Source organism: Pelodiscus sinensis, chromosome 21, assembly GCF_052426305.1.
Source record: "Pelodiscus sinensis isolate ZL-2025 chromosome 21, ASM5242630v1, whole genome shotgun sequence".
NCBI classification, from domain to species: Eukaryota; Metazoa; Chordata; order Testudines; family Trionychidae; genus Pelodiscus; species Pelodiscus sinensis.
The window spans coordinates 7716025-7737736 of NC_143072.1; the positions used below are offsets into that span (position 1 = coordinate 7716025).

At 44.5% G+C, this 21712-nt stretch overlaps 1 protein-coding gene across 1 annotated transcript in view; it reads right to left on the reverse strand.

Annotated features, from left to right (window-relative positions):
- LOC102458161 (S-adenosyl-L-methionine-dependent tRNA 4-demethylwyosine synthase TYW1) overlaps positions 1-21712 on the reverse strand; it is a 191664-nt gene that overhangs the window by 117373 nt on the left and 52579 nt on the right. The window contains exons 10-12 of the mRNA XM_075905103.2: positions 17661-17713; positions 14696-14814; positions 2824-2933 (exon numbers count right to left, since the gene is read on the reverse strand). Of these exons, the coding sequence (XP_075761218.2) occupies positions 2824-2933; positions 14696-14814; positions 17661-17713 (282 nt within the window). The remainder of the gene's footprint in view (positions 1-2823; positions 2934-14695; positions 14815-17660; positions 17714-21712) is intronic.

Sequence of the window (21712 nt, forward strand, 5' to 3'; positions counted from 1 at the left end):
CGCAATGTCAAGATATATAAAGGTGTTCTGAGGATACCGCCTCAACCTTAAATAGAGAAGCTGGTCTGTGAACAGAACCAGGAAGTTTAGTGCATTTAAAATGAATTAGATTCATCCCGAGCCCGTGAAAGCTCAAGTGTCTACTCTCCCCAGGTCCTGAAGGACGGGAAACGGGCACTGTATCCCACTGGAACGGAAAATCACCGCTTTCTAATGGGACAAAGAGCACTTTCCTCTAGTTCTGAAGGGGGCAGAGATAGCAGACATTTAACTCCTGACATTACTATGCCTCAAAGTTATTCTTGGAGGCATTTAGCTTAATTTCTCTTCCCCTATGAGCTCTACACTATTGGATAATAGTGATCAGGGCACCAGACTTACAGGCAGACAGAAATAAGAAACAGTCTTAATAACATATTTTAAAATTATCCAAAATGTTGCTACAACAGTTATTGTCAAGCATGGCTTCCATTACCTAGACAATGACGGGGTATTTGAGGTTTTATAAGCAATCATTTTGACTATGGTAAATTATATGCTAGCCCGGGGTTATTTCCAATTAATACATGTCTATGTCAAGAAGCATATGAACTCTCATACACTTAATAACTAAACAGAATTACCACATTCAACTCCCCGTGGATGAGCTCACTTTCAGCTCTAAGGAACTCAGCCTTCCACCACCTCAGCTCTTTGAGATTTGACTATATTTTGCATACTTCTTGAGCTCCAATGCCCAGGTATATGGGAACCGAATGTTCATACTGTACCAGTATTATCGTACTGTATTAAGGATCTTGTTTAAACATACCAAAATTGGCCAAATAAGTGACCTTCTCCTCCCTGCCCCTTACAGCACCTAGATTTTCAAATTCAATTCAGGGTACACGTTGTTACAAATCCAGAACTACAATACCAAAAGCACCTGTTTTTCTGTGGCAGGGTGGTTATTTATTTAGTATGGCTATGCAACGAGCAATGGGGTTTACTAGTCACTACCTAGAAAAATATCACATAAATGATCTCTTGACCCCTTCCGCAGCCAATCAGTCAATAAGATTGATACCCCTCTCTCTCTCTCGCTCTCATTTACATCAGGGGTGGGGAACCTTTTCAGGCTAGGGGCCACTGACCCACAGAAAAATCAGGCAGGCAGGGGGCAGCAGGGACTGGAGCGCCAGCACAGGCTCCCCAGTGTTGGGGGGAGGAGCCCTGAGCCCCAGGGACCACATCTGGCCCCTCTGCCTAAGGTTCCCCACCCCTGAGTTACACAAGAGAGAATTCTGTGATTGGAAACTGTACCGGGGCAAAGGGGTATGGAGCATGCAAGACCAACCCCTTCTAGCAACAATGCACCCCTTCACTTCATTCCAGTAACCAATACCAGCTCCTTTATCCCACGAAAGCCCCAGATTCCTTGGCCCTCTCCATTAGAGCCATGCCATGAAATTGTAGTGTATCAAGAGCCTAAGGGTACATCTAGACTACAGGCTTTTGTCGACAGAAGTTTTGTCGACAGATACTGTCGACAAAGCTTCTGTCGACAAAGAGTATCTAGACTACATTCAGTTCTGTCGACAAAGCAAGCTGCTTTGTTGACATGGCAGTGTAGACGCAAGGACAGTTTACATGCAATAACGCTTTCTGTCGACAAAAGGCGTTATGCCTCATGAAATGAGGTTTACCAGCGTCGACAAAACTGCTGAGTTCTGTCAACGTTATGTCGACAGAACTCAGCGGTAGTGTGGACGCAGGTATAATTTTGTCGACAAAAGTCCACTTTTGTCGACAAAACTCTGTAGTCTAGACACTGCCTCGTCCAAAACAGAACAGGATTTAAATCAGCAACTTAGAAAAAGAAAAGCAGGGCTGACTGCCTAAGTCATGGTAAGTTTACATAAGGGAGAATACCAATGAACTAGACAGGATCGCCCCATACTGCTGAAAAAGGTTTGTGCCTGTCATGTATTTCATCCATTAGGCACGCTCCAAGCTCAGACAAGATGGACAGATAGGTTACCCAATGACGTCCAAGACAAAGGCTCATCTTGTCTATTTTATGGATGCTTCATAGGACTCGTGACACTTTCACAATCTAAATGGTTAATAAGAAAGAACATAGTTCTAGAGTTTTCCTGCCAAATCTGCTGGCTTTTCTTGTGCATAAATGTTGACCAAGACAAGGTGATTAATTCCCTGTATCTGAAAAAGAATGTGGGCTAATGAGTAGTCCACAGATGAAATAAAGCCAAGAAGCTTTCAAGTGGACTAATTTCCAGAGGGTCTGATCACCTGCAGCTCCTATTGCCTCTAGTTGCTGAGTACTCTGGGTGCTGAGTACTCCTGAGGGGAAGGAAATCAGACCCTGAAGTGCAAAAACAGAATACATAAATATGAGAGAGAATGCAGCCAATACTCTGCGCATCTCATCCCAAGTAGGCTGTGGAGTCCCTTTGCTCAGACTAACGGATCTCTTTTATACAGCAAGGTCAAAATCTGCAGTCACTCAGTCTGTCTGCACCCATTATAAGACCTCTGTCCATAAACTGTACATCTTACCCCTGTTATGATATATGATAGGGAGCTACCTACAGTTCTTTCATGGCAGCAACATGTTTTAATGATATAAACAAGACAAATCATCTGGGAAAAAACAAAAATAACTAATGTGCCATAAGAATGTTACAGCTGTGTATATTTGAGGGTCCTTACAAGTCTCCTGTTTCTTTTCTAGTGCTGCAGAATTGTTTTGATCCACGCTTTATCAGTTAGTGTCTGTTCTGATTTCCACTTACTTGATTCATTAAAATAAATGTAAATTACCTTTAAATTGCTTGATCAAGCTCTGGTGGTTTTCAATAGCCTCCTGCAAGATCATTTCAGGTTGGTCCATTTTCCACCGCCATTCTGTGCCCACTGGATTTGTATGATGCCTAAAAGAGAAATATTGGATTTTTATTGTGATTTGTAACACACAAGAATAAATCCACCTTATTTAAAAACCAATCTGACATAACATGAGTCACCTGCAAACCACCAATACAACTCCAACCCTTGCACACCGCAATATATGGGACTTTTCTAACAAAACAGACAGCTCCATCAGCCCTCAGTCTCTTTTCTTTCCAGGCAGAAAGCAGGGCTTTAAAGCACATTGTGAAGGCCAACAGCCTAGTTATTATGGTTCAGGGGCAAAAGTTTCTTCAGTAGCCAAGGGAACAAGCTGCCTCCAAACATGCCTCTTATTAAAATCAGGGGGAACCAGTTCTAGCCTCTCCATGGACCACAGCTGCAGCATTATGGCACATTCACAGAGGCAAATCCTAGGTCATTTAGCTACACATTGAAGGTACACCTGCTAAGCTCAACTGAAAATGGAGTGATTTGTTTCCAACACAATAGCCTTACCCTTTCAGTGTGTTCCAGTATAAAATGGACAACAGCAGACTTGGGTTTTCCATATAAAACAACTGTGTAACTTGCAGTATATCTGAGATGTACCCGTGGGTTATATTCATTTTTACAAACCCCACGGGGTATATCCGGGTGTGGGGTATATAGGGTTTTTTTTAAACTCACCAGCAGTGTTTTTTTTTTGTTTTGTTTTTTATACTCACTGGAGGCTGGTGGTTCCGGCAGCTGCACAGGAATGGGGGGGGGGAGGGTCCTCTGCTCAGAAGATGGTGGTTCCTGCTCCCCCGCCCCTTCCTGCAGCTGCAGAGGAGCCAGGGGGATAAGCACTCCCCCGCCTAGAGGATGGTGGCTGCGCAGGAATCAAGGCGGTGAGTGGCTGGCTATTCCCCCCTGCACCGTAAATTAGCAAATATACCCCTGGCACAGAAAAGTCTTGTATACGCCCGCGGGTTATACAAGATTTTTTTTTACTGAAATAGAAAAAACTGCGGGGTATATTCGGATGTGGGGTATATTCGCTAAATTACGGTATTGACGGCACCGGTTAATTTCCTAGATTTTTTCCAGATACGGGCTTCACTGGTTACTTGCAAGAGTTTGGTCTTTAATTGCTGAATGATTGAAACCTCTTATAAAGTACTACAGGTAAGACCTCCCTGGTCTGGCACTCTCGGGACCTGACCAGTCCCGAATGAGGGAGTTCACCAGACCAAGGCAGATCAATTCCAGCCTCTTTGCTGACGGACTCCGTGTCCTCCTGGGGTCCATTAGCAGACCTGTATCAGAGGCACAAGGCAGGGGGGAGCAGGAGCTGGTGCGGAGGGTGGGAGCCAGCTTAAGAGCCTCATGCAACTCTTACTATATTTAAAAGGCAGAGGCGCAGGATATTGAGTGTCCCCCCATTGACTAATCAAGACATGGAAATTCCATCGACTATTCGATTAGATGATAAATCAAAATGTAACATCCCTACCCAATACTCCTTTGTACCTATGCCTCAATGCACACAAGAAAGATTTAAAAATAAAAATGAATCTTTTATTTTTAGCTTTTTTCTTCAACAATTTCTCCAAAAAACAACATTTTTACCCTGCCACTACAGAAAAATTTTGTGAAGGTAAAATATAAAATGGTGCGTATACAATTCTTAAATGTTTAACTCCATCACTTATACCCGGGTGGGCAATAATTTTTGATGGGGGCCACTCCAAAATTTGGAAAGTAGTCAAGGGCTGAATTCTTCCATGATATTAATGGAGGAGATGCAGAGTCTGGGACGGAGGTCGGGTGTAGAAGGGAGCTTTGGGTGAGGGATTCGGGTGCAGGAGGAGGGCCTGTGAGGTCTGGGAGGGAGTTTGGGTGAAGGAGGCAGGTGTGAGCTGGGGCACACGCTTGGCGTGCAGAGGTTTGAGCTGTGACCTAGGGCAGGGAATTGGGGGGCAGGAATTTGGGTTGTAACCTAGGGCAGGGGATTACAGTGCAGGGGCTTGAGCTGTGACCTAGTGCAGAGGAGACTGTGATCTGGGGCATGGATTGGGGTGCAGGGCCTGGGAGGGTGTACGGGCTCAGGAGGGGGGCAGAGTTATGTGAGGACGTGGGGCAGAGGGCTGTGAGGGAGGAAAGGGCTGGTGTGCTGGAGACAGGCTCTGGCCAGGAGACTTACCTGTGAGACTCCCAGCCAGCAGTTTCTCAGGCAGGAGTCTGCCCCACCCCCGCACAGGTTGCAGGGCCATGTGCTCTGTGAATAAGCACCTGGGGAGAGGAGGGGATTAGTGCTTCTTGAAACAGGCAATTCCCATTGGCCAGAAACCAGCCAATGGGATTGTACTGGAGGTGGGAACAGTCATGAAGCACCACTGCCCCCTCTCCCCTGCTCATAGTCTGTGGAACACAAACAGCCCAGCAGCTGCCTTTCTGATGGGCGTGCGGGGATGGGGCAAGCATTGGAGCCTGCCTGAGGCTCCCTGCTGTGTCCATGCACCAGATCCAGTGACTTGGTGGAGTGAATCCGGCCTGTGGCAGGTGTTTTGCCCAGGCCTGACTTATACCATGTATATTTAAGACAGTGGCTTGGGAAAAAGTCCTTGGTGGACTCCAGACACCCATTAATTATGAGTGTCTCACAGGCCAAGAACTTTTTCAACACACAGTTTTACAAGCACACTGTGTCATGTCTATAAATGGCTTATTTGACAAATGCAGTTTTAATGGGGACACGCAGCATATTTCATGGCTTTGCAGACTGCATTTCCTAGTTATTGGCACAGCCAGTATTTCATTCTCACCTTTTCATTGACCAGCAGGCTCTAAGGTGTCCTAGAACATGTGTCCAACTAGTTACACTGGTCTAAAGAACAGTTCAAGATAAAACTTTTCTTTCTTCCCCTTCTAGCACTAATGCACCACACTCAAAAGGGGGAGGGGACATCACACTATTGCATTAAGGAGCTTTCAAAACATGTTGATGTAAGAGAATGCTCTGCAATATAAGGCATGATTGCCATAGCGGATTGCTAATAGAGAACGATGAAAGATGCCACCTGAACACGACATGGGAGTTTTCAGATTATTCAAGCCGTCCCACAGCAAATCATTGTGGCTTACAAGTGAACCCCATCTGCACTCTCAGCAGGCCCTTGAGCTACCTATATCATTTACCAGTGCTACCCAAAGGACCCTGGCAATGAACCCTAACTTTTCCCAGGAAGATGAATACTCTTATGATAGAGCAACTGTTAGTTTACTACGGAGGGCAAGTTCCATAAATACTATTTGGCTAAAATGGAAAAAGGAGAGTTAGTTTACTGCAAACCTTTACAGAACAAGGAGTTATTTTCCAGTCTGGAAAAGAAACTCAATCCATTATAAAGAAAACAATAGCACATACAACATTTTAAAAGCACCAGTGTCTGCCTGCGTAGGCAACTCAGACTGAAAGACCAGCAATAGGAAGCTTCTACAGATAGTATGGGGAAAGGATATAATGGTTGGGGACTGAAAGTCAAGATTCTAGCTCAGGGGTGGGCAATAATTTTTGGTTGGGAGCAACTCCAAGATTTTGGAAAGTGACCAAGGGATGCACTTTTCTGTGGGGGTGGTATGGGGTCCAGGACGGAGTTTGGGTACAGAAGGGTGCACAGGATAAGGGACTAGGGCACAGGAGAGTGTGTGAGGTCTGAGAGGGCATTTGGGTGAAGGAGAGGGTTGTGACCTGGGCACGGTTTTGGGGCATAGGTCAGGGAGGAACTATGGGTGCAGGAGAGGATTCTATGGAACTATGGGTGCGAGAGTTGTAGGCGAGGGTATAGGGTCTGGGAGGGAGCTGTGACCTGGGGGAAGGGAGTGCAGAGGGTCTGAATGGTGACCTGGGGAAGGGAGTTGGGGTGCAGGAGGGGCAGGGGTGCCAGTGGCAGGCTTTGGCTGGGAGGTGCTTACCTAAGCATCTCCAGGCCAGCAGCCCTGCAGCACCCACAAGGCCACATTGAAAACTGGTAGTAAACTAGGAATACATCCTAGAAGAGGTGTGGGCAAGATGCCTCTCGAGGCCGGATGTGGCCCGCGGACACCCTGCCAGAACCCTCACACACGCAGAAGCCACTGTTTCAGGCTCCTGTGCCTCTCTGCTCTGGAGGAAGGGGAAGGCTTCATGAGATTTCCCCACCCCCAGCCCAATCCTCAGTTCCTAGTGGACCTAGGGGAACAGGCTTCAAAAATCCAGAGGCAGAGTGGACAGGGGAGCAAAGGTGACAGGGGGGTGCAGACCAGGGAGTTCAGCAGCGGGCGTTAGAGGGAGTGCCAACATGGTCAGGAAGACCTGCAATATCTGGGCCAGCGCTGTTTGTTGCCTCGCCTGTGCCTGTAGCCAGACAGACCAACTGACCATGGATGCCTCTACCCAGATCCTGGGGAGGTTTTGCAGGGACTGTGGCTTGCAATTCTCACTTACTGACAACCAGGCTGGGGAGACCATCCAATGCGAAAGGTGCCTGCTGGTGGAATCTCTCAGGCAGCAGGTGGGAGAGCAACAGGAAGAGGTAGCTAGGCTGAGGAGCATCCAAGGCCATGAGGAATTCCTTGAGAGTATTCACGAGGAGACAGCTGAGGCTGAGGAAGCTACCCAGCTACACAAGACTGCTGACACACCACGCATGGAGGAGGAGATGGCTCGGGGGGGACACTGGCAGCCGGTCACTCAGTCAGCAGGCAGTGCTCTGCCCCTGCTCCCAACCCTCCCACCATGGTACTGGAGAACCGTTATGCTGTTCTGGATACGGGAGACAAGGAATCACCATCTACAGCAGAAGAGGAGAAGCTTGTACTAGTGAATGACTGAACCTCTGGACACAGCTGTAACCAATATAAAATTAAAAGAAAAAATGTCAACAATTTTTTTTTTTTAAACACATTTTATTCTGGGTCCCTCCTACTCAAAATAATAAAACCTATTAATTTAATCTTATTTAACTGCTTTATCTCGTTACAAGTATTGAACGAGCTTTAGAAACTCAGCAAAAAGATATAATCAAATCAGGTTTGCTTAGTTATCTCCTGAGTACATAATATGCATGGTATCAGAAAACTCAAGTCTGTACATTTCCTCTAGCTGATTAAAAGATTTGGCCACTTAAATTTTTCTATTAGACAATTAAGCAGAAGAGACATGACAAATACAGTGAGACCAAGAGCAATAATGGATAGTGACAGGCTATTTTTTTTTGTAAAGTACATTATTAGTTTGGGATATTTATTTATTATAATAATGAATAGTCTATTCCTGCTCTCATTGCCAACTCCTATTCACTTCTCTGAGGCCACGTCTCTACTTACCGAAGGATTGACACTCAGGTGATGGATCTTTTGGGGTTCGATTTACTGGGTCTAGTAAAGACCCACTAAGTTGAACATTGAGGGCAGTCCAGGGACCCTGTGAGTAGCAGGTACCTGCTCAGAGTCTCTAGTCCCTGGGCCACTTCCACAAGATGCTGCTCCATCCCGCTCACACTCTATCAGAGCTTTGAGACCCAGTTTCTCAACACCCAGTCATGGGTTATGCAGAGATTTGTAGCCACTTGGGACTAGTCTTCAGTTCCTGGACCTGGGTCTTAACCAGATCTAATGTTCAGCTCACACTCAGAGCTCACCAAGGTGCTGCTATCCTCCCAGTCAGAGCCTAGATCTGGCTGGGTCAAGCTCCAGGTGAGGAACTGGCAGGCCCTGGCCCAGCAGCTTCTTTTATATTGGCCTGCTGGGCCCTGATTGATTGTCTCTGCTGTGGCCACTCTATCCTGTTTGGAGGATCTCTCTTCTGCTCTTTTCCCTAAGGTGAAGTGCAGCAAGGCCTCCAGCAGAAGGCGTCAGGGCCTCATCCACCCCATCACACTGCCCTACAAGTGTCCAAGTGCACACATGGTAACTGCTGGTTATAAAGAGGTAACACTGTAATACCTCTTTGCCAGTAAGGTCTCTTAATGAGCTTGCCACGGTTTGTGAATTGCACTGGCTTGCAAGCAGGTATATGGAGAAGGTATTCTGCAAGTTTCCCTTTGCATAGCTGTGCAATCCAAACCGACTTCATGCTCATTGCAAAGGCTTTCCAGCTGCAAGATTCAATTGAGATTTTAGATAAAGGTTCAGAAAGTGGAAGGAGCACTATGCTAACTCCTTGGCTGTGTCTACACTGGCCGCCTATTACGAAATAGGCATGCTAATGTAGAACTTTGGAAGAAGAAAAGGCGCGGGGATTTAAATATCCCCCGCGGCATTTGCATTTTCATGGCCGCTGCTTTTTTCCGGCTTGGAGATAAGCCGGAGAAAAGAGTCCAGACTGGCGCGATCCTCCGGAATAAAGCCCTATTTCGGAGGATCTCTTATTCCTACTTTCAAGTGGGAATAAGAGATCCTCCGGAAAAGAGCTTCTTTTCCGGAGGATTGCGTCCAGACTGGCGCTTTTCTCCGGCTTATCTACAAGCCGGAAAAAAGCGGCAGCCATGAAAATGCAAATCCCGTGGGGGATATTTAAATCCCCCACGCATTTGCCTATTCCCAAGTGCTACATTAGTATCTCTATTACGGAATAGGGGCCAATGTAGACGTAGCCCCTGTGATACTTCCATGGCCCTATTGCCAAAGAATCCGAGTGCCTCACAACAACCTTGAATGTATCTATCCCATAACAGCTCTTTGAGGCAGGGCAATGTCCTTATCCCCATTTTACAGATGAGGAAGTGACACACAGAGACTAAGTGACTTGCTGCCCCAGAAAGTCCCTGGATGACCTTGGGCAATACATTGAACTCGTCTTTGTCTTCCAAGTCTTTGTCTAGCTCTTAAACACTGGGCTACCGAGACTGTGCCTAGCTCCCCCAAAAAAACTGCTCAGAAAGAGGTAGAGAAGACCACAGATCACTGAAATTTGCTAAATATTTGGTTTTTGCACCAGAATCCATGTTTTTAACTGCACCTGACAAGTGAAAAACATTCCTCCTTTTCACACCAAAGAGCTCACTAATTAGACCATGTCACCCAAAGCAAATAAACGAGAATGTTTTTCCAGCATAGTCCTCTAGAAAATGATTTGCTTGCACTCTGTCACCATTAACTAAATCTGTTTTCCAGCATAACTGTTCATTAGTGCTACTCCATTTCCAGCATTATTTTAAAAGTGACAAACGGCCTCCACGGAGCTACAAGTTAGTCCTATGGCGGGTGTCGCACATGGCAATTTGTCCCAATTATTGTACTTTCAAATTGCCTGTCCCTTGGCATCTCTGATTTCATTCCATATTTCAAGACACAAAATCCTGCTGATAGAAAATACTGCAGTTGGGTTGTTTTGGAGGGGAATGCTATTACATTTTCGGTAGTTGAACACAAGGTACCAAAAAGCTCCATTTTGCTGGTTTTATTGCTTTCTATTTTACATTTATGATACACCCCATCTGTGTTGGGAATGGATACACAATTACACACATGTCAAAAATCGCTCCTAATGGCACAGCTACCATTGCAGAACTAGTTGCACCATTACAAACTAAAGTCTTGAAAAGAAAAAAGGCAAAACAAAACAAAAAAAGCCACAACACACATTTGCTTCCTAGCTACAGAATGGTTCTGACACACTGTAGAACACAGTGGAAAAATAACACCCATTAAATACGCCATATGAAGTTCACAATGTCCTTTCAAATCATGAGGTGAGGAGAGCCTATTTAGGATTACAGTACCAATTATGGCTCAAGTGTGGATTTAAATAGGATGGCCAGGACATAACGCTCGTATTTAGCATTTACATAATAGTTATCTTCAAAGTCCTTTTTTAAAAATGACATCAAATAGGCCTGAATAGGCCTGCTATTAAAAATACTTCTATTATTAACTTGTCAGATTATCAAAATAGGGGGAGCAACTGACATTCTGGGATGCAGCTGTTTTCACAGGATAATCTTGAGAGAGGCAGAATACGAAAATGAATACTCTGTGGGCTCGAGAGATACAATACTCACACTAAGTATCGTTTGCACAGTACTGAATTAGTTAATGGAGCAGACGTTAAAAAGTTGAACTGATTTTCAATTAATTTGCACTTTAGTGTTTTTATTTATACTGAGGCCTGGTCTACACTAGTAGTTTAGGTTGAATTTAGAAAATCGACCTTATGTGGCTAAACAACGAGTCCACACTACCAAGCCCATTCCTCCCACTTTAAGGGCCGCTGAAGTCTCAGTACTCCTGCTTTACACAAGGAGTAACGCAATTGAAGCTTGCATGGTCGCATTTACAGTACTGTAGGCCCAGCGCTGTGAAGGTCAACGGGAGGCATCTCACACTGCCCCACTGTGACTGCTCTGGCCAGAATTTGCGACTCTACTGCTCTCCAGGTGAACAGGAAGAGCCCTGGGAAAGTCTGAATTTCATTTCCTGTGTGGCCAGCGTTGCGAGCACACCTCAGAGCAAGCAGCCCACCTGAGCAGCACGTGTGGCTACAACTTCCGTGAGTTCAAGTTCCATGCACTCCAGTTCCCAGAGTGTAGACATGCAAAAGAGATGTAGTGATCACCACAAACATGCCACTTCTGTGAGCAACTGCATGTGATTCTAAGAGGGGACCCAACAAGCTTCCCACGCCGTGGAATCCTCCCAAGACACTCACGTGAGCAGTGCGGAGAACAACGCAGAGGTGGAGGCGACGATGAGGAGAATGGCCAAGCGGCAAGAGCCAAGAACTTTTTATAACCTAGGAGACAATCCCCTCCTGCCAGGGCCTCTCTCAGGCAGGCACTCATCCCAGGGAGGGCACTTCTGAGGAGTTCACATTTGTTTCCTTGCTATAAGTGGGTTACGGCAATGGGGTGTGGTGTGTGGTGCACTCTGTGCCTACAAAGTGCAGAGAAGGGAGGGCCCAGAACAGCTGAAAATGGAGCTGGATATCTCCATGCATATCTCCATGAAGCTCTCATATGAGAGCTCTTTGATCCTTCTCACAAGGTTTCTGGGGAGGCTGCCTTGTTCTGTCCTCCACGGTAGGACACCTTCCCACACCAAACCAGCCGTGAGTGGTCTGGTGTCATTGTAGTACAAAGCACCACAGCACAAGGCCCAGGTTTGTGGCTACATTCAGTCAGCATCAGCTCCCTAGCGATTTGGCAAAGACTGATATCCCGCAGGGCCACCTGAATGAAGATGGGGAAGCTCGTAGCTGCTGCCAGCATGGCCCCCCTCCCCTCATTCCTGCCCTCCCGCCCACAGCGCTCTCCCAGGAAGTGGGGGATGGTGGACACAGATGAGGGAACCCCTGTGAGCCACCACTCTGCCCACTGGCATGACCGGACCCGGTTCCCCCTCCCACCAGGCTCCCCTGGAATAGGAAAGTAGCACTCTCCCAGGAAGTGGGGGATGGCGGACACAGATGAGAGAAGCCATTTGTGCTGCTGCCCTGCCTCCACTGACACGATCGGACCCTGCTGCTCTTCCCGCCCACAAGATTGTGCCATGGCAAGCCCCTTACCCAAGCCTGCCTCCAAACCATGTAAGTCCAGATGTTTCCTTGAGAACTCTGTTGTGTACCTGCTGTACAGTGACCTCTTTAAAAGCATAACATTGGCCTTGCACAGAACACATCTCCATTGTCTCTAGACAGTCCTTCACTGTACGTTAACAGATTAGATTTTGGGCTCCACAACGTATCTCCTGTAATGTGTGCCCTTGTAACTTTTTGTTACAGCGGGAACAGCAGGGAGCTTGCTGGTACTCCCCTGGCTCTACCAGCTGTCCCGTACGCACAAATCCATGGGCAAAAACAAACAAGGGAGGACAAGTTTAGGGAGCAAATAGAGTGGAGGAATACACTGCTGGAGGAGATGCGAGCAGTGAAGCAGGATGAGGAGGAAAGGAGAGCATGCAAGGAACTGCAAATGAAGCACCAGGAGAATGCCTTCCCCCCCCAATGGCTATGATAGAGCACATGGAGGCATGCCTGGAGAGGATCCCCCCCAACCAATCCCTTGCAAAACAACCTTCCCTTCTCACCCTAGTTCCTAGTTCTCTGGTAGGCGCTACCTCAGCACCCCACCGACAGATCACTTTTCCCCTTGCTCTCACAAACAGGATGAAGCATACAGCAGGCTGGCTCCACAAAGAAATATTGCGTTCACGGAGGTCCAACCTAGTCAGTAAACTCCTAAACCTTCTTTTGTGCATTTCAATCACCTTCATTTGCTTAGCCTGTAGCTCCTCACTGTGGTCCAGGCTGCCAGCGCACAGCATTATGAGCAACAGAAGCAAGGGGTAAGCTGAGTCACCAAGGATCACTACTGGCATTACCATCTCTCCAATTTTAATTTTCCAGACTGGGAAAAAAGCTCTAGGATGCATCTTTCTGAAGAGCCACGAGTGCCAACAGACTCACGTCTTGCACCTTTCCCGACCATCCCACATTGATGCTGGTGAAACAACTCCTGTGATCCACCAGCACCATCGAGAAGCCCCACAGCCTGAATGAGAGCCCAGGAGCAGGGCCTGCGGCCAGCAGGGGAGCATCAGCCTCCTTTGGCCTGGCAAACTCCCTGGTTCAGGACTGCTCAGGTCCCGAGGATGGCAGACCAGGGAGGTCCAATCTGTATTAACGAGGCCATTCATCTTGGGACTCGTATTTTGGTGCGCACACATAAAAGAGAGACCCTATAAAATATATGAACCTATTCAACATTTGTGACCCTGCATCATGTGGAAGCTGACACTTTTTTCAGCTACATGAGGTCCCAAGATGGCAAATTAGAGGTTGGTATTTTTTACAATAAACTTAATATTTTAAGAAAAAAAAAACTAGCTATAAAGGAAAGCTCAGTGTGTTCATTCTCTTGGCTGGCTTCTTCATAGCCTCAATGTCATCTTTCCAGATGAAAAATGCTTTGGAAGCTCAAGGATGCTTTTGAAATTGTTTCCATTCTCACTACTGAAAACAGCAAGAGCATACACTGAATTAATCCTTCCACCAAATTTTCAAACACTACAAAGGATTTTTCAAATGTATTTTTTTAAATCATACAAATGGGTTAAAAATTAAAGAGAATTATTAAATCATATTAATATTTTACTGTGGAGGCAAAATTTAGTATCCTTTGGCAATGACACATCTTCAACCTTCCATTTGCAATTGTATTAAGAAGGGCATTGAGGTACCGACCCTGCAGCTGGGTCTCCATGCGAGAGCACATGTCCCGTTGCAAGATCAAGGCTGTGTGTTACTAAGAGTCCGTCTACACAGCGGTGCTATTTCGAGATAACGTCTGTTATTCCAAAATAGCGTTCTGCACGTCTTAACAGCATGCCCATTATTTCAAAATACATTCAAAATAACAAGCTTCTTATTCCAGCTTCTTGCAAACCTCACTGCACAAGGATTAAGGAAGACACCGAAATAGCGATTTATATCAAAATTAGCACTGTGTAGACAGTGTCAAATTTCAAAATAAGCTACTTTGAAATAAGCTATGCAATTTGTGTTGCTCAAATGGCATACTTTATTTCAAAGTATATGCTACTGTGTGGACGTACCCTAAGTGTGTGTACACAGCACTCAGAAGTTTGCCAGTACATGGCAAATCAGATTTAATTATTTGAATTATTGCTTTCTTTAAAAAGCCAGGTCTGCTGAGTTCACAGAATTGCAAGCAGGGCTCTCTCTCATGAGAAGAATACAAGAGTTTATAAACACACCAATTAATGCACCAAATGACAGGATGACACTTCCCAAAGTAAATTATCATCATCATCAGTTCTGTACCTCCAGCAAAACACGCATTTGTTTGCACAAGCCAGGCTCGGTGTGGTCTCCATGCAGCGGTGACTTTCAATGCCATAAAAGGTGTGTTTGTAGCAGCCTCCTCTCCCGCGCAGCATTGACTAGAAACGGGGGAAAGGAACATAAAAGTTTAACAGTTTGCAACCAAATGATGCAAAAAGCAAAATAATCTAGAAAAAGCAAGATGATTTGACAAATCCAGCCACATTTCAGCTTCTTTCATACAAAAGACATAAGAAAATCAATTCAACGTAATTCTTACTCACATTATACAGAAAATTGAACTAGATTATCACAATGGTTCCTGATGGCTTTTCAACCTATGAACATGACAACGCCAATGTAACGGACTCCTGTAGAGTCTTATACCTGAAATTAATTAGCCCAATAACATGAATATCACTAAGGCTGCTTAATTTAATCTTCCTTTTGCCAAAGTACTCACAATGGACTCAAGACACTGGAATGGAGATTAAGTCCCTGATGCTGTATTAACAGCAATACAGCAACGTCCAAACATCCTTACAGGCTTTTCTTCACACTGTGGGTCATTTTTGTTTTTAAATATTACCATATAAAATGCGATATGGTTATTTGTTCCCCTAACAGAGCTGTAATTTCTATCATCAATTACTTTAATTTTCAAATCCATACATGGACACATTTCACAAGCCAGCTTAACTGTATGCAGCAGGTCACAATGACGAGGGGTATCATCTATTTGAGAACATTCATGACAGCCAGATCAGTGAACACTACAGTGATTTATATTCAAACCTATATAAAAAGTTTTTGTCAGTGCTAGAAAATATCTGACTCTCCTTTATGGGAGGAAGCAAACCAAGCTATAGCTTAAACATCACTTTTTCTTACATAATATATACCACCACATTATTAAAACTTTTTGCCTTACAAAAATACTCACTATTAATAACAGATTAAGTCATTTAGCTGTAAATACCACAAATAGTAACAAAAATAAATTTACAAGCTGCCTTATTAAATATCCACTTAATTCTCCTAAAAACCTGCTCCTTTCTCAATACTAATTTATATAATACAAACTCTTTTACACCATAAGTCTGTTCCAGGAGAACTGCATTCTGTCCTTAATCCTGCGCATATAGCATCTATTGATCCCTGAGGAATTTGCAGTCTATTGAGAGTGTCTATTGCTTGGGACGGAGACTGTGTATTGTTTGCCTGGTTTTTTATCCAACACAGATCAGAACGCCACCACAAATGGAAAAGGATCACTATCATTATCAAGAGGGGGAAAGGAATAGAATGGATTAACTTTTCAACTAAACCCTTTTACTATAAAAGCTCCAAAGATCCAAATTAAAGTGTTGCCCTTTCAGAGAAAAAGAAAATACAGTTCACATTTAATCATTACAATGTAATTATGCACCAAGTGATTTCTGAAAAGGGTTAAAAGGAGGATTGTGTCTCATGCCTTCAGACAAGTGTTCAATTGCTATTTCTATTACCATAAGACCTAAGAGTCCTTGGAATCCTTACTTGGTTCTGTACAGAATAGCACTGAACAAAAAACACAGTCCCTGCCCAGTGCCACGTGTACGGACTTTAGAAGACACATATCTTCTAAGAGCCAGATAGTGCAGATGGATATTATGAGATACCCAGAACTACAATTTTTTGTACCCACCAATTCCTTTTTGTAATACGGCAGAGCATAAATACATTGAATTAATTGAAAAGGCACTGTACCACTTGTTTTGAGCCTCCTTCTGCTTTCCACTGGTGTAAATTAGACCTACTAAAATCAACTAAACTACCACTGTGGAACTGGTAACTTTGGCCAGATCTACACTACACACTTGAGGATAACTACATACTGCTCCTACCTATTCCCAAACTGTATTTCCATACGTTACATGGGTTTAAGGTAGTGCTGCCTTGAAGTGACAGCACTTGAAAACAAATCAGTTCTCTATGCTTCTCTCTCATTTGCAGCACTGACAAAGTCTGACAACTTTTTCTTGAAGTATATCACTGCCTGCTATTAGGTTAAAACACAGAAGGAACACCTTAAAAGCAAGTTTTGCACTCGATGGAGTGGTCACCAAAAGCACTAGCAGGATCAGTATGCCTTACAGAATATTGGTGACAGCAACGCAGGGTGATCTCTAAACCACTCACAGGGGCAGATATTGGGGTGTGACACTTTTCCATCAGGCATTTTAGTAAAAACTAGACTCAGCCACTCATACGGCAGTCCCGGTTTGCACCAGTCCCAGGAGCTAACCCCGCTTCAGCTCTGCCATTTAAATGTACAGGCAGTCCCCGAGTTACGCGGATCCGCACTTACGAATGGGGCTTTTCTCGCCCCGGAACTCCCCCCCGAGCTGGCGCCAACCAGGACTGCCCAGTTCTTCCTACATTGAAAAGGCAGCGCCCACAGCAGTCAGGACCCGCCGCAAGCAGGGAATACGTCAGTCCCCGCTTACAGCGAGTCCCACACTGAGCCTCTGCCTCCCTTGCCCCCCTCCACTCCACCATGGACACAGTGCTGGGGGGAAAACAGCTTTTAAGCCAGCTCCCCCCAGCACTGGCTCCTGCTTACCCCCACTTGCTGCCTCTGATATAGGGATAGGCTTATCGGGTAGTCAGTTATTTGACTACTCTCTTACATCCCTAACTATAACTACAACAGAAATAAGCTGCAGAAAATGGTACTAGAGAGTGGCTCCAACTTCTTGGCGTAAGTCATCTTTGCACTCTTTGCAGCAGGGATGTAGTCAAAATGCAAAATGACAATATTGTAGTTTTGTAACATTACAGTCCACAGTAGACAGCTTATATTTTCTTACAGGTAATATATTTTAAAACTGTAATTTTGGACAGAGAAGGTAAGCATCTAGAGACCTAAATCAGAGGTGAGGTTCTGTTAATTTTGGAAAACCTTTAAAAAATAAAAAGGTACCTTTGTCCACCGACACAGCTTCACACCAGAATGGCTTCCAATCAGTTTGTAACCTGAACAGAAAAAAGGGAAGGATTAGTTCCATCGATGTTAAGCTGTATTAATTGGCACACAAGATTCATCTAGTCTCTGAGCATTCACACTGCCTCTCCCCAGTAGCCACCCCTAACAATTAAAGGTATTAAGACGGTGGAGGTGACATGACACAAGCAGTAATTCTTCCATTCTACACTGCGCTGATTAGGCCTCTTCTTGAGTATTGTGTCCAGGTCTGGGCACCACATTTCAGGAAAGATGTGGACAAATTGCAGGTCCAAAGAAGAGGAACAAAATGATTAAATATTTAGAAAACATGAGCTATGAGGGAAAGAACTGGTTTTGTTTAGTTTGGAAAAGAGAAGACTGAGAAGGGACATTAGAACAGCTTTCAGGTACGCCTCCACTGACAGTTTCAGGAGAGATTTGTTTATTTTCAGACTATAGCAATGGATGCACTTTTAAAAAAAATACTAAAATATTGAAGTTTTACTGAAAACAAAAACCACACCTGCCCAAATCCTCAATTTACCAGTTCAGTAATGGAAAAATGAGATTGAGCTGAAGAGATGTTGAGACCTTGGGTTCCTGAACCTACAATGCTTAATTCCCTTGAGTAAAGGCCACTTCTGCCAATTGCACTAAGCTGCATATCTGCAAACCTCCAACAAAGGTCATGAGAACTGCACATGCTCAGCACCTCCTACGGTTTTGCTCCACATATATGAGGAGTTGAAGCTCTCAGCCAACTTTAGTGATGAAAACTCTCTGACATCTAGTTGGCCTGTGCCAGGAATTATACTATTGGAAGACACAGCACTGAGATCTGCTGAAGTGTTTAAAAGCAATTCACTTGGCTCTTCATCTGTTGTGTTCTTTGGAAAGTTTGGTGACAATTACCCACCTTGCCATTACTTAATAGCCCTTGAATCCCCTACAATGGCTACGTCATAAAACAAATTAAGCACACGCCCCTGCAGGTTAAGGGCTAAAGTTTAAAAGCTCAATATGGCCATATAAATTAGTAAAATCATTCCTCCGATTTCTCTAAGGCCCATTTATCTACTTCCCATTCGGTCTGCTAATCCTGGCAGCAAGCCACCTAAGTATCACTGAAGAAGGGAGCACAAAGGATGGTGCATACTCATGATTAAACAATCCAGGATACAGTAGCATTTTCTGTGTGTGCAAAGGATTAGACTCAAAATCAGGCTCTTCTTTCGCATTATGTTGTGTGTCTGCTGTCTGAACCATACATAAAGCTAGGGGGAGAGGTAGATATGCTGGAGGGCAGGGACAGGGTCCAGAGTGACCTAGACAGATTAGAGGATTGAGCCAAAAGAAATCTGATGAAGTTCAACAAGGACAAGTGTAGAGTCCTGCACTTGGGACAGAAGAATCCCAAGCATTGGTACAGGCTGGGGACCGACTAGCTAAGTAGCAGTTCTGCAGAAAAGGACCTGGTGATTACAATGGATGAGAAGCTGGATAGGAGTCAACAGTGCGCCCTTGTAGCCAAGAAGGCTAATGGCATATTAGGGTGCATTAGGAGCAGCATTGCCAGCAGATCCAGAGAAGTAATTATTCCCCATTATTCGGCTCTATCTGGACTATTGTGAGGCCACATCTGGACTATTGTGTCCAGTTCTGGGCCCCCCATTACAAAAAGGATGTGGATGCATTGGAGAGGGTCCAGAGGAGGGCTATTAAAATGATTAGGGGGCTGGAGCGCATGACCTATGAGGAGAGACTGAGGGATTTGGGTTTGTTTAGTCTGCAGAAGCGAAGAGTGAGGGGAGATTTGATAGCAGCCTTCAACTTCCTGAAGGGATGTTCCAAAGAGGATGGAGAGAGGCTGTTCACATTAGTGATGGATGGCAAAACAAGGAGAAATGGTCTCAAGTTACAGTGGGAGAGGTCTAGGTTGGATATTAGGAAAAACTATTTCACTAGGAGGGTGGTGAAGCACTGGGATGGGTTACCTAGGGAGGTGGTGGAATCTCCATCCCTAGAGGTTTTTAAGTCTCGGCTTGACAAAGCCCTGGCTGGGTTGATTTAGTTGGGATTGGTCCTGCCTTGGGCAGGGGGCTGGACTTGATGACCTCCTAAGGTCTCTTCCAGCTCTATGATTCAATTATAAGGAACCTGTCAGTAGTCCAGGCTAGACAAGACACTTTATCCATCAGCTGTGCCAAGGTCACCTTCACTGCTATACTTTTTTGGTTCTGTGGTAACTATTGATCTTCTTTCCTATATGCTATGCTTACAAGGGTTGTCTCAATTAAATCCAGCTACTGATCTCATCTAAAAGCCCTCATGGCATGTCTGTGCGCAAATATTCCAAAGGACATTCTGAATATATTCAACTCTCTTTGCTAGTAGTTTCACGATTCTAGCAAAGAAATGTTAAGTTTCACATCTTTCCAAGAAATTTAACGCGAGATATAGGCTTAAGCTGGAAGTGTAACTTCAATACACACCACATTTTTAAAAAGTGTTTTGTGGACAGCCCTCTTCTCTGATCACAACTATTTGGATTTATGACCATACCATTGCTCAAAAGAAGTACTCATCAACACATCCTTAATGACCACATATTCATTCAAGTCAAGCATCATAAGCAGGTGCGTAATCAAATAAAAAACAAATACTGAGAACACAAGGACTTCAAAACTGGGACTTCGTACCTTCTCTAGCTAATGAATTATGAAAAAAACTAGAACTTGCCAAACAGTGAATTTCAGCAATCAAGCCTGAGTGTTATACAAGACATGAATTATAGCCTTCAGGTCAGCTTTTGAGAGTAATGGGTGTCCTTTGGCTATAATATTATGATGATAAAAAGAACATTTGGTAATGAACTTTTCTGACAGCCAGACTCTTAAAAGAAGAGACAGAAGTTACATTACAGCTGTCAACGGCGGGGTGTCCCTAGTCAAAAAATGAAACCACAATTCATACCCAAGAATGATATTTGCACCAAAATAGGATATACAGATTCAGCAGTTTGTAACATAAAAACTGATAGGCCACATGAGGCATTTTGTCTAAAGCACCTTCAAGTTATGCATATTTATATTCATAAGCCCATTTCCATAAAGCATGGAGGGAACCATCACAAATACCCCTAATCAATATAGTTATACAACTATTTAGTGCAGACCAGCCCTAAATAGCACAGAAATTTAGGGAACATCACAATGGAGGATCATTGCAAAGATACAGGGATGTGAAATGAAGGATTTAACCATGACGGACTAAACTAAACCAACAGCTGCAATCATCAGGAGGTGCAAGAGAAAAGTTAGCCACTCCCCCAATAAGGAACTCATGGCAAGCTTTGGTGAAAGCAAAAATCACTGTTGCAGTGAGTGTGAAAAATCAGACAAATTCCGAGAGGGCTGCTGTGAACAGGGATATAAACATCCAATATATTGGATGTGTGGTTCTACTAGACAGTCTTTAAATAAACACTCTGGTTTGAAGTGAATGCTGCCTATGAAACCTGACACTCATTAGGAGAATGTTCACAGGAACAACATTTCCCATTCCCTCCCACAATGCAAAGGTGGAGGGTAAAAGGTTTGCAACGTAATAAGTAAGCAATACAACAGTAATTCGCTGTAACATCATGATAGTCCTTAAAGGCCATAATGCAATTTCTTTGCTTGAGCTATCACACAACAGGGGTACTTGGCAAAGCTTTCTTGGCAGAGAAACCAAGGGACATGAAGGGAAGGGAAGATCACAAAACCCAGGCTGAAAGGAAACTGCTAGAATTAAATTCGTATTTGATGCAAAAATATGAGGAGTAGCTGGTAGCTGGACAGCTAGGGCGTCAGACCACTGGTGGCTATTAAACAATAAACACTCTGGGGTTTTGTTCTGAGTCCTGACCAGTAACTCGTGACGGGGCCAAGACACAATCACCACAAAGCCTACCTTTTACACCAGTTTTAAAGTATGAGGGTTGGGGAGAGGAGTGCTTTAAAAATGGACTTGTGAGGCAAGAAGCT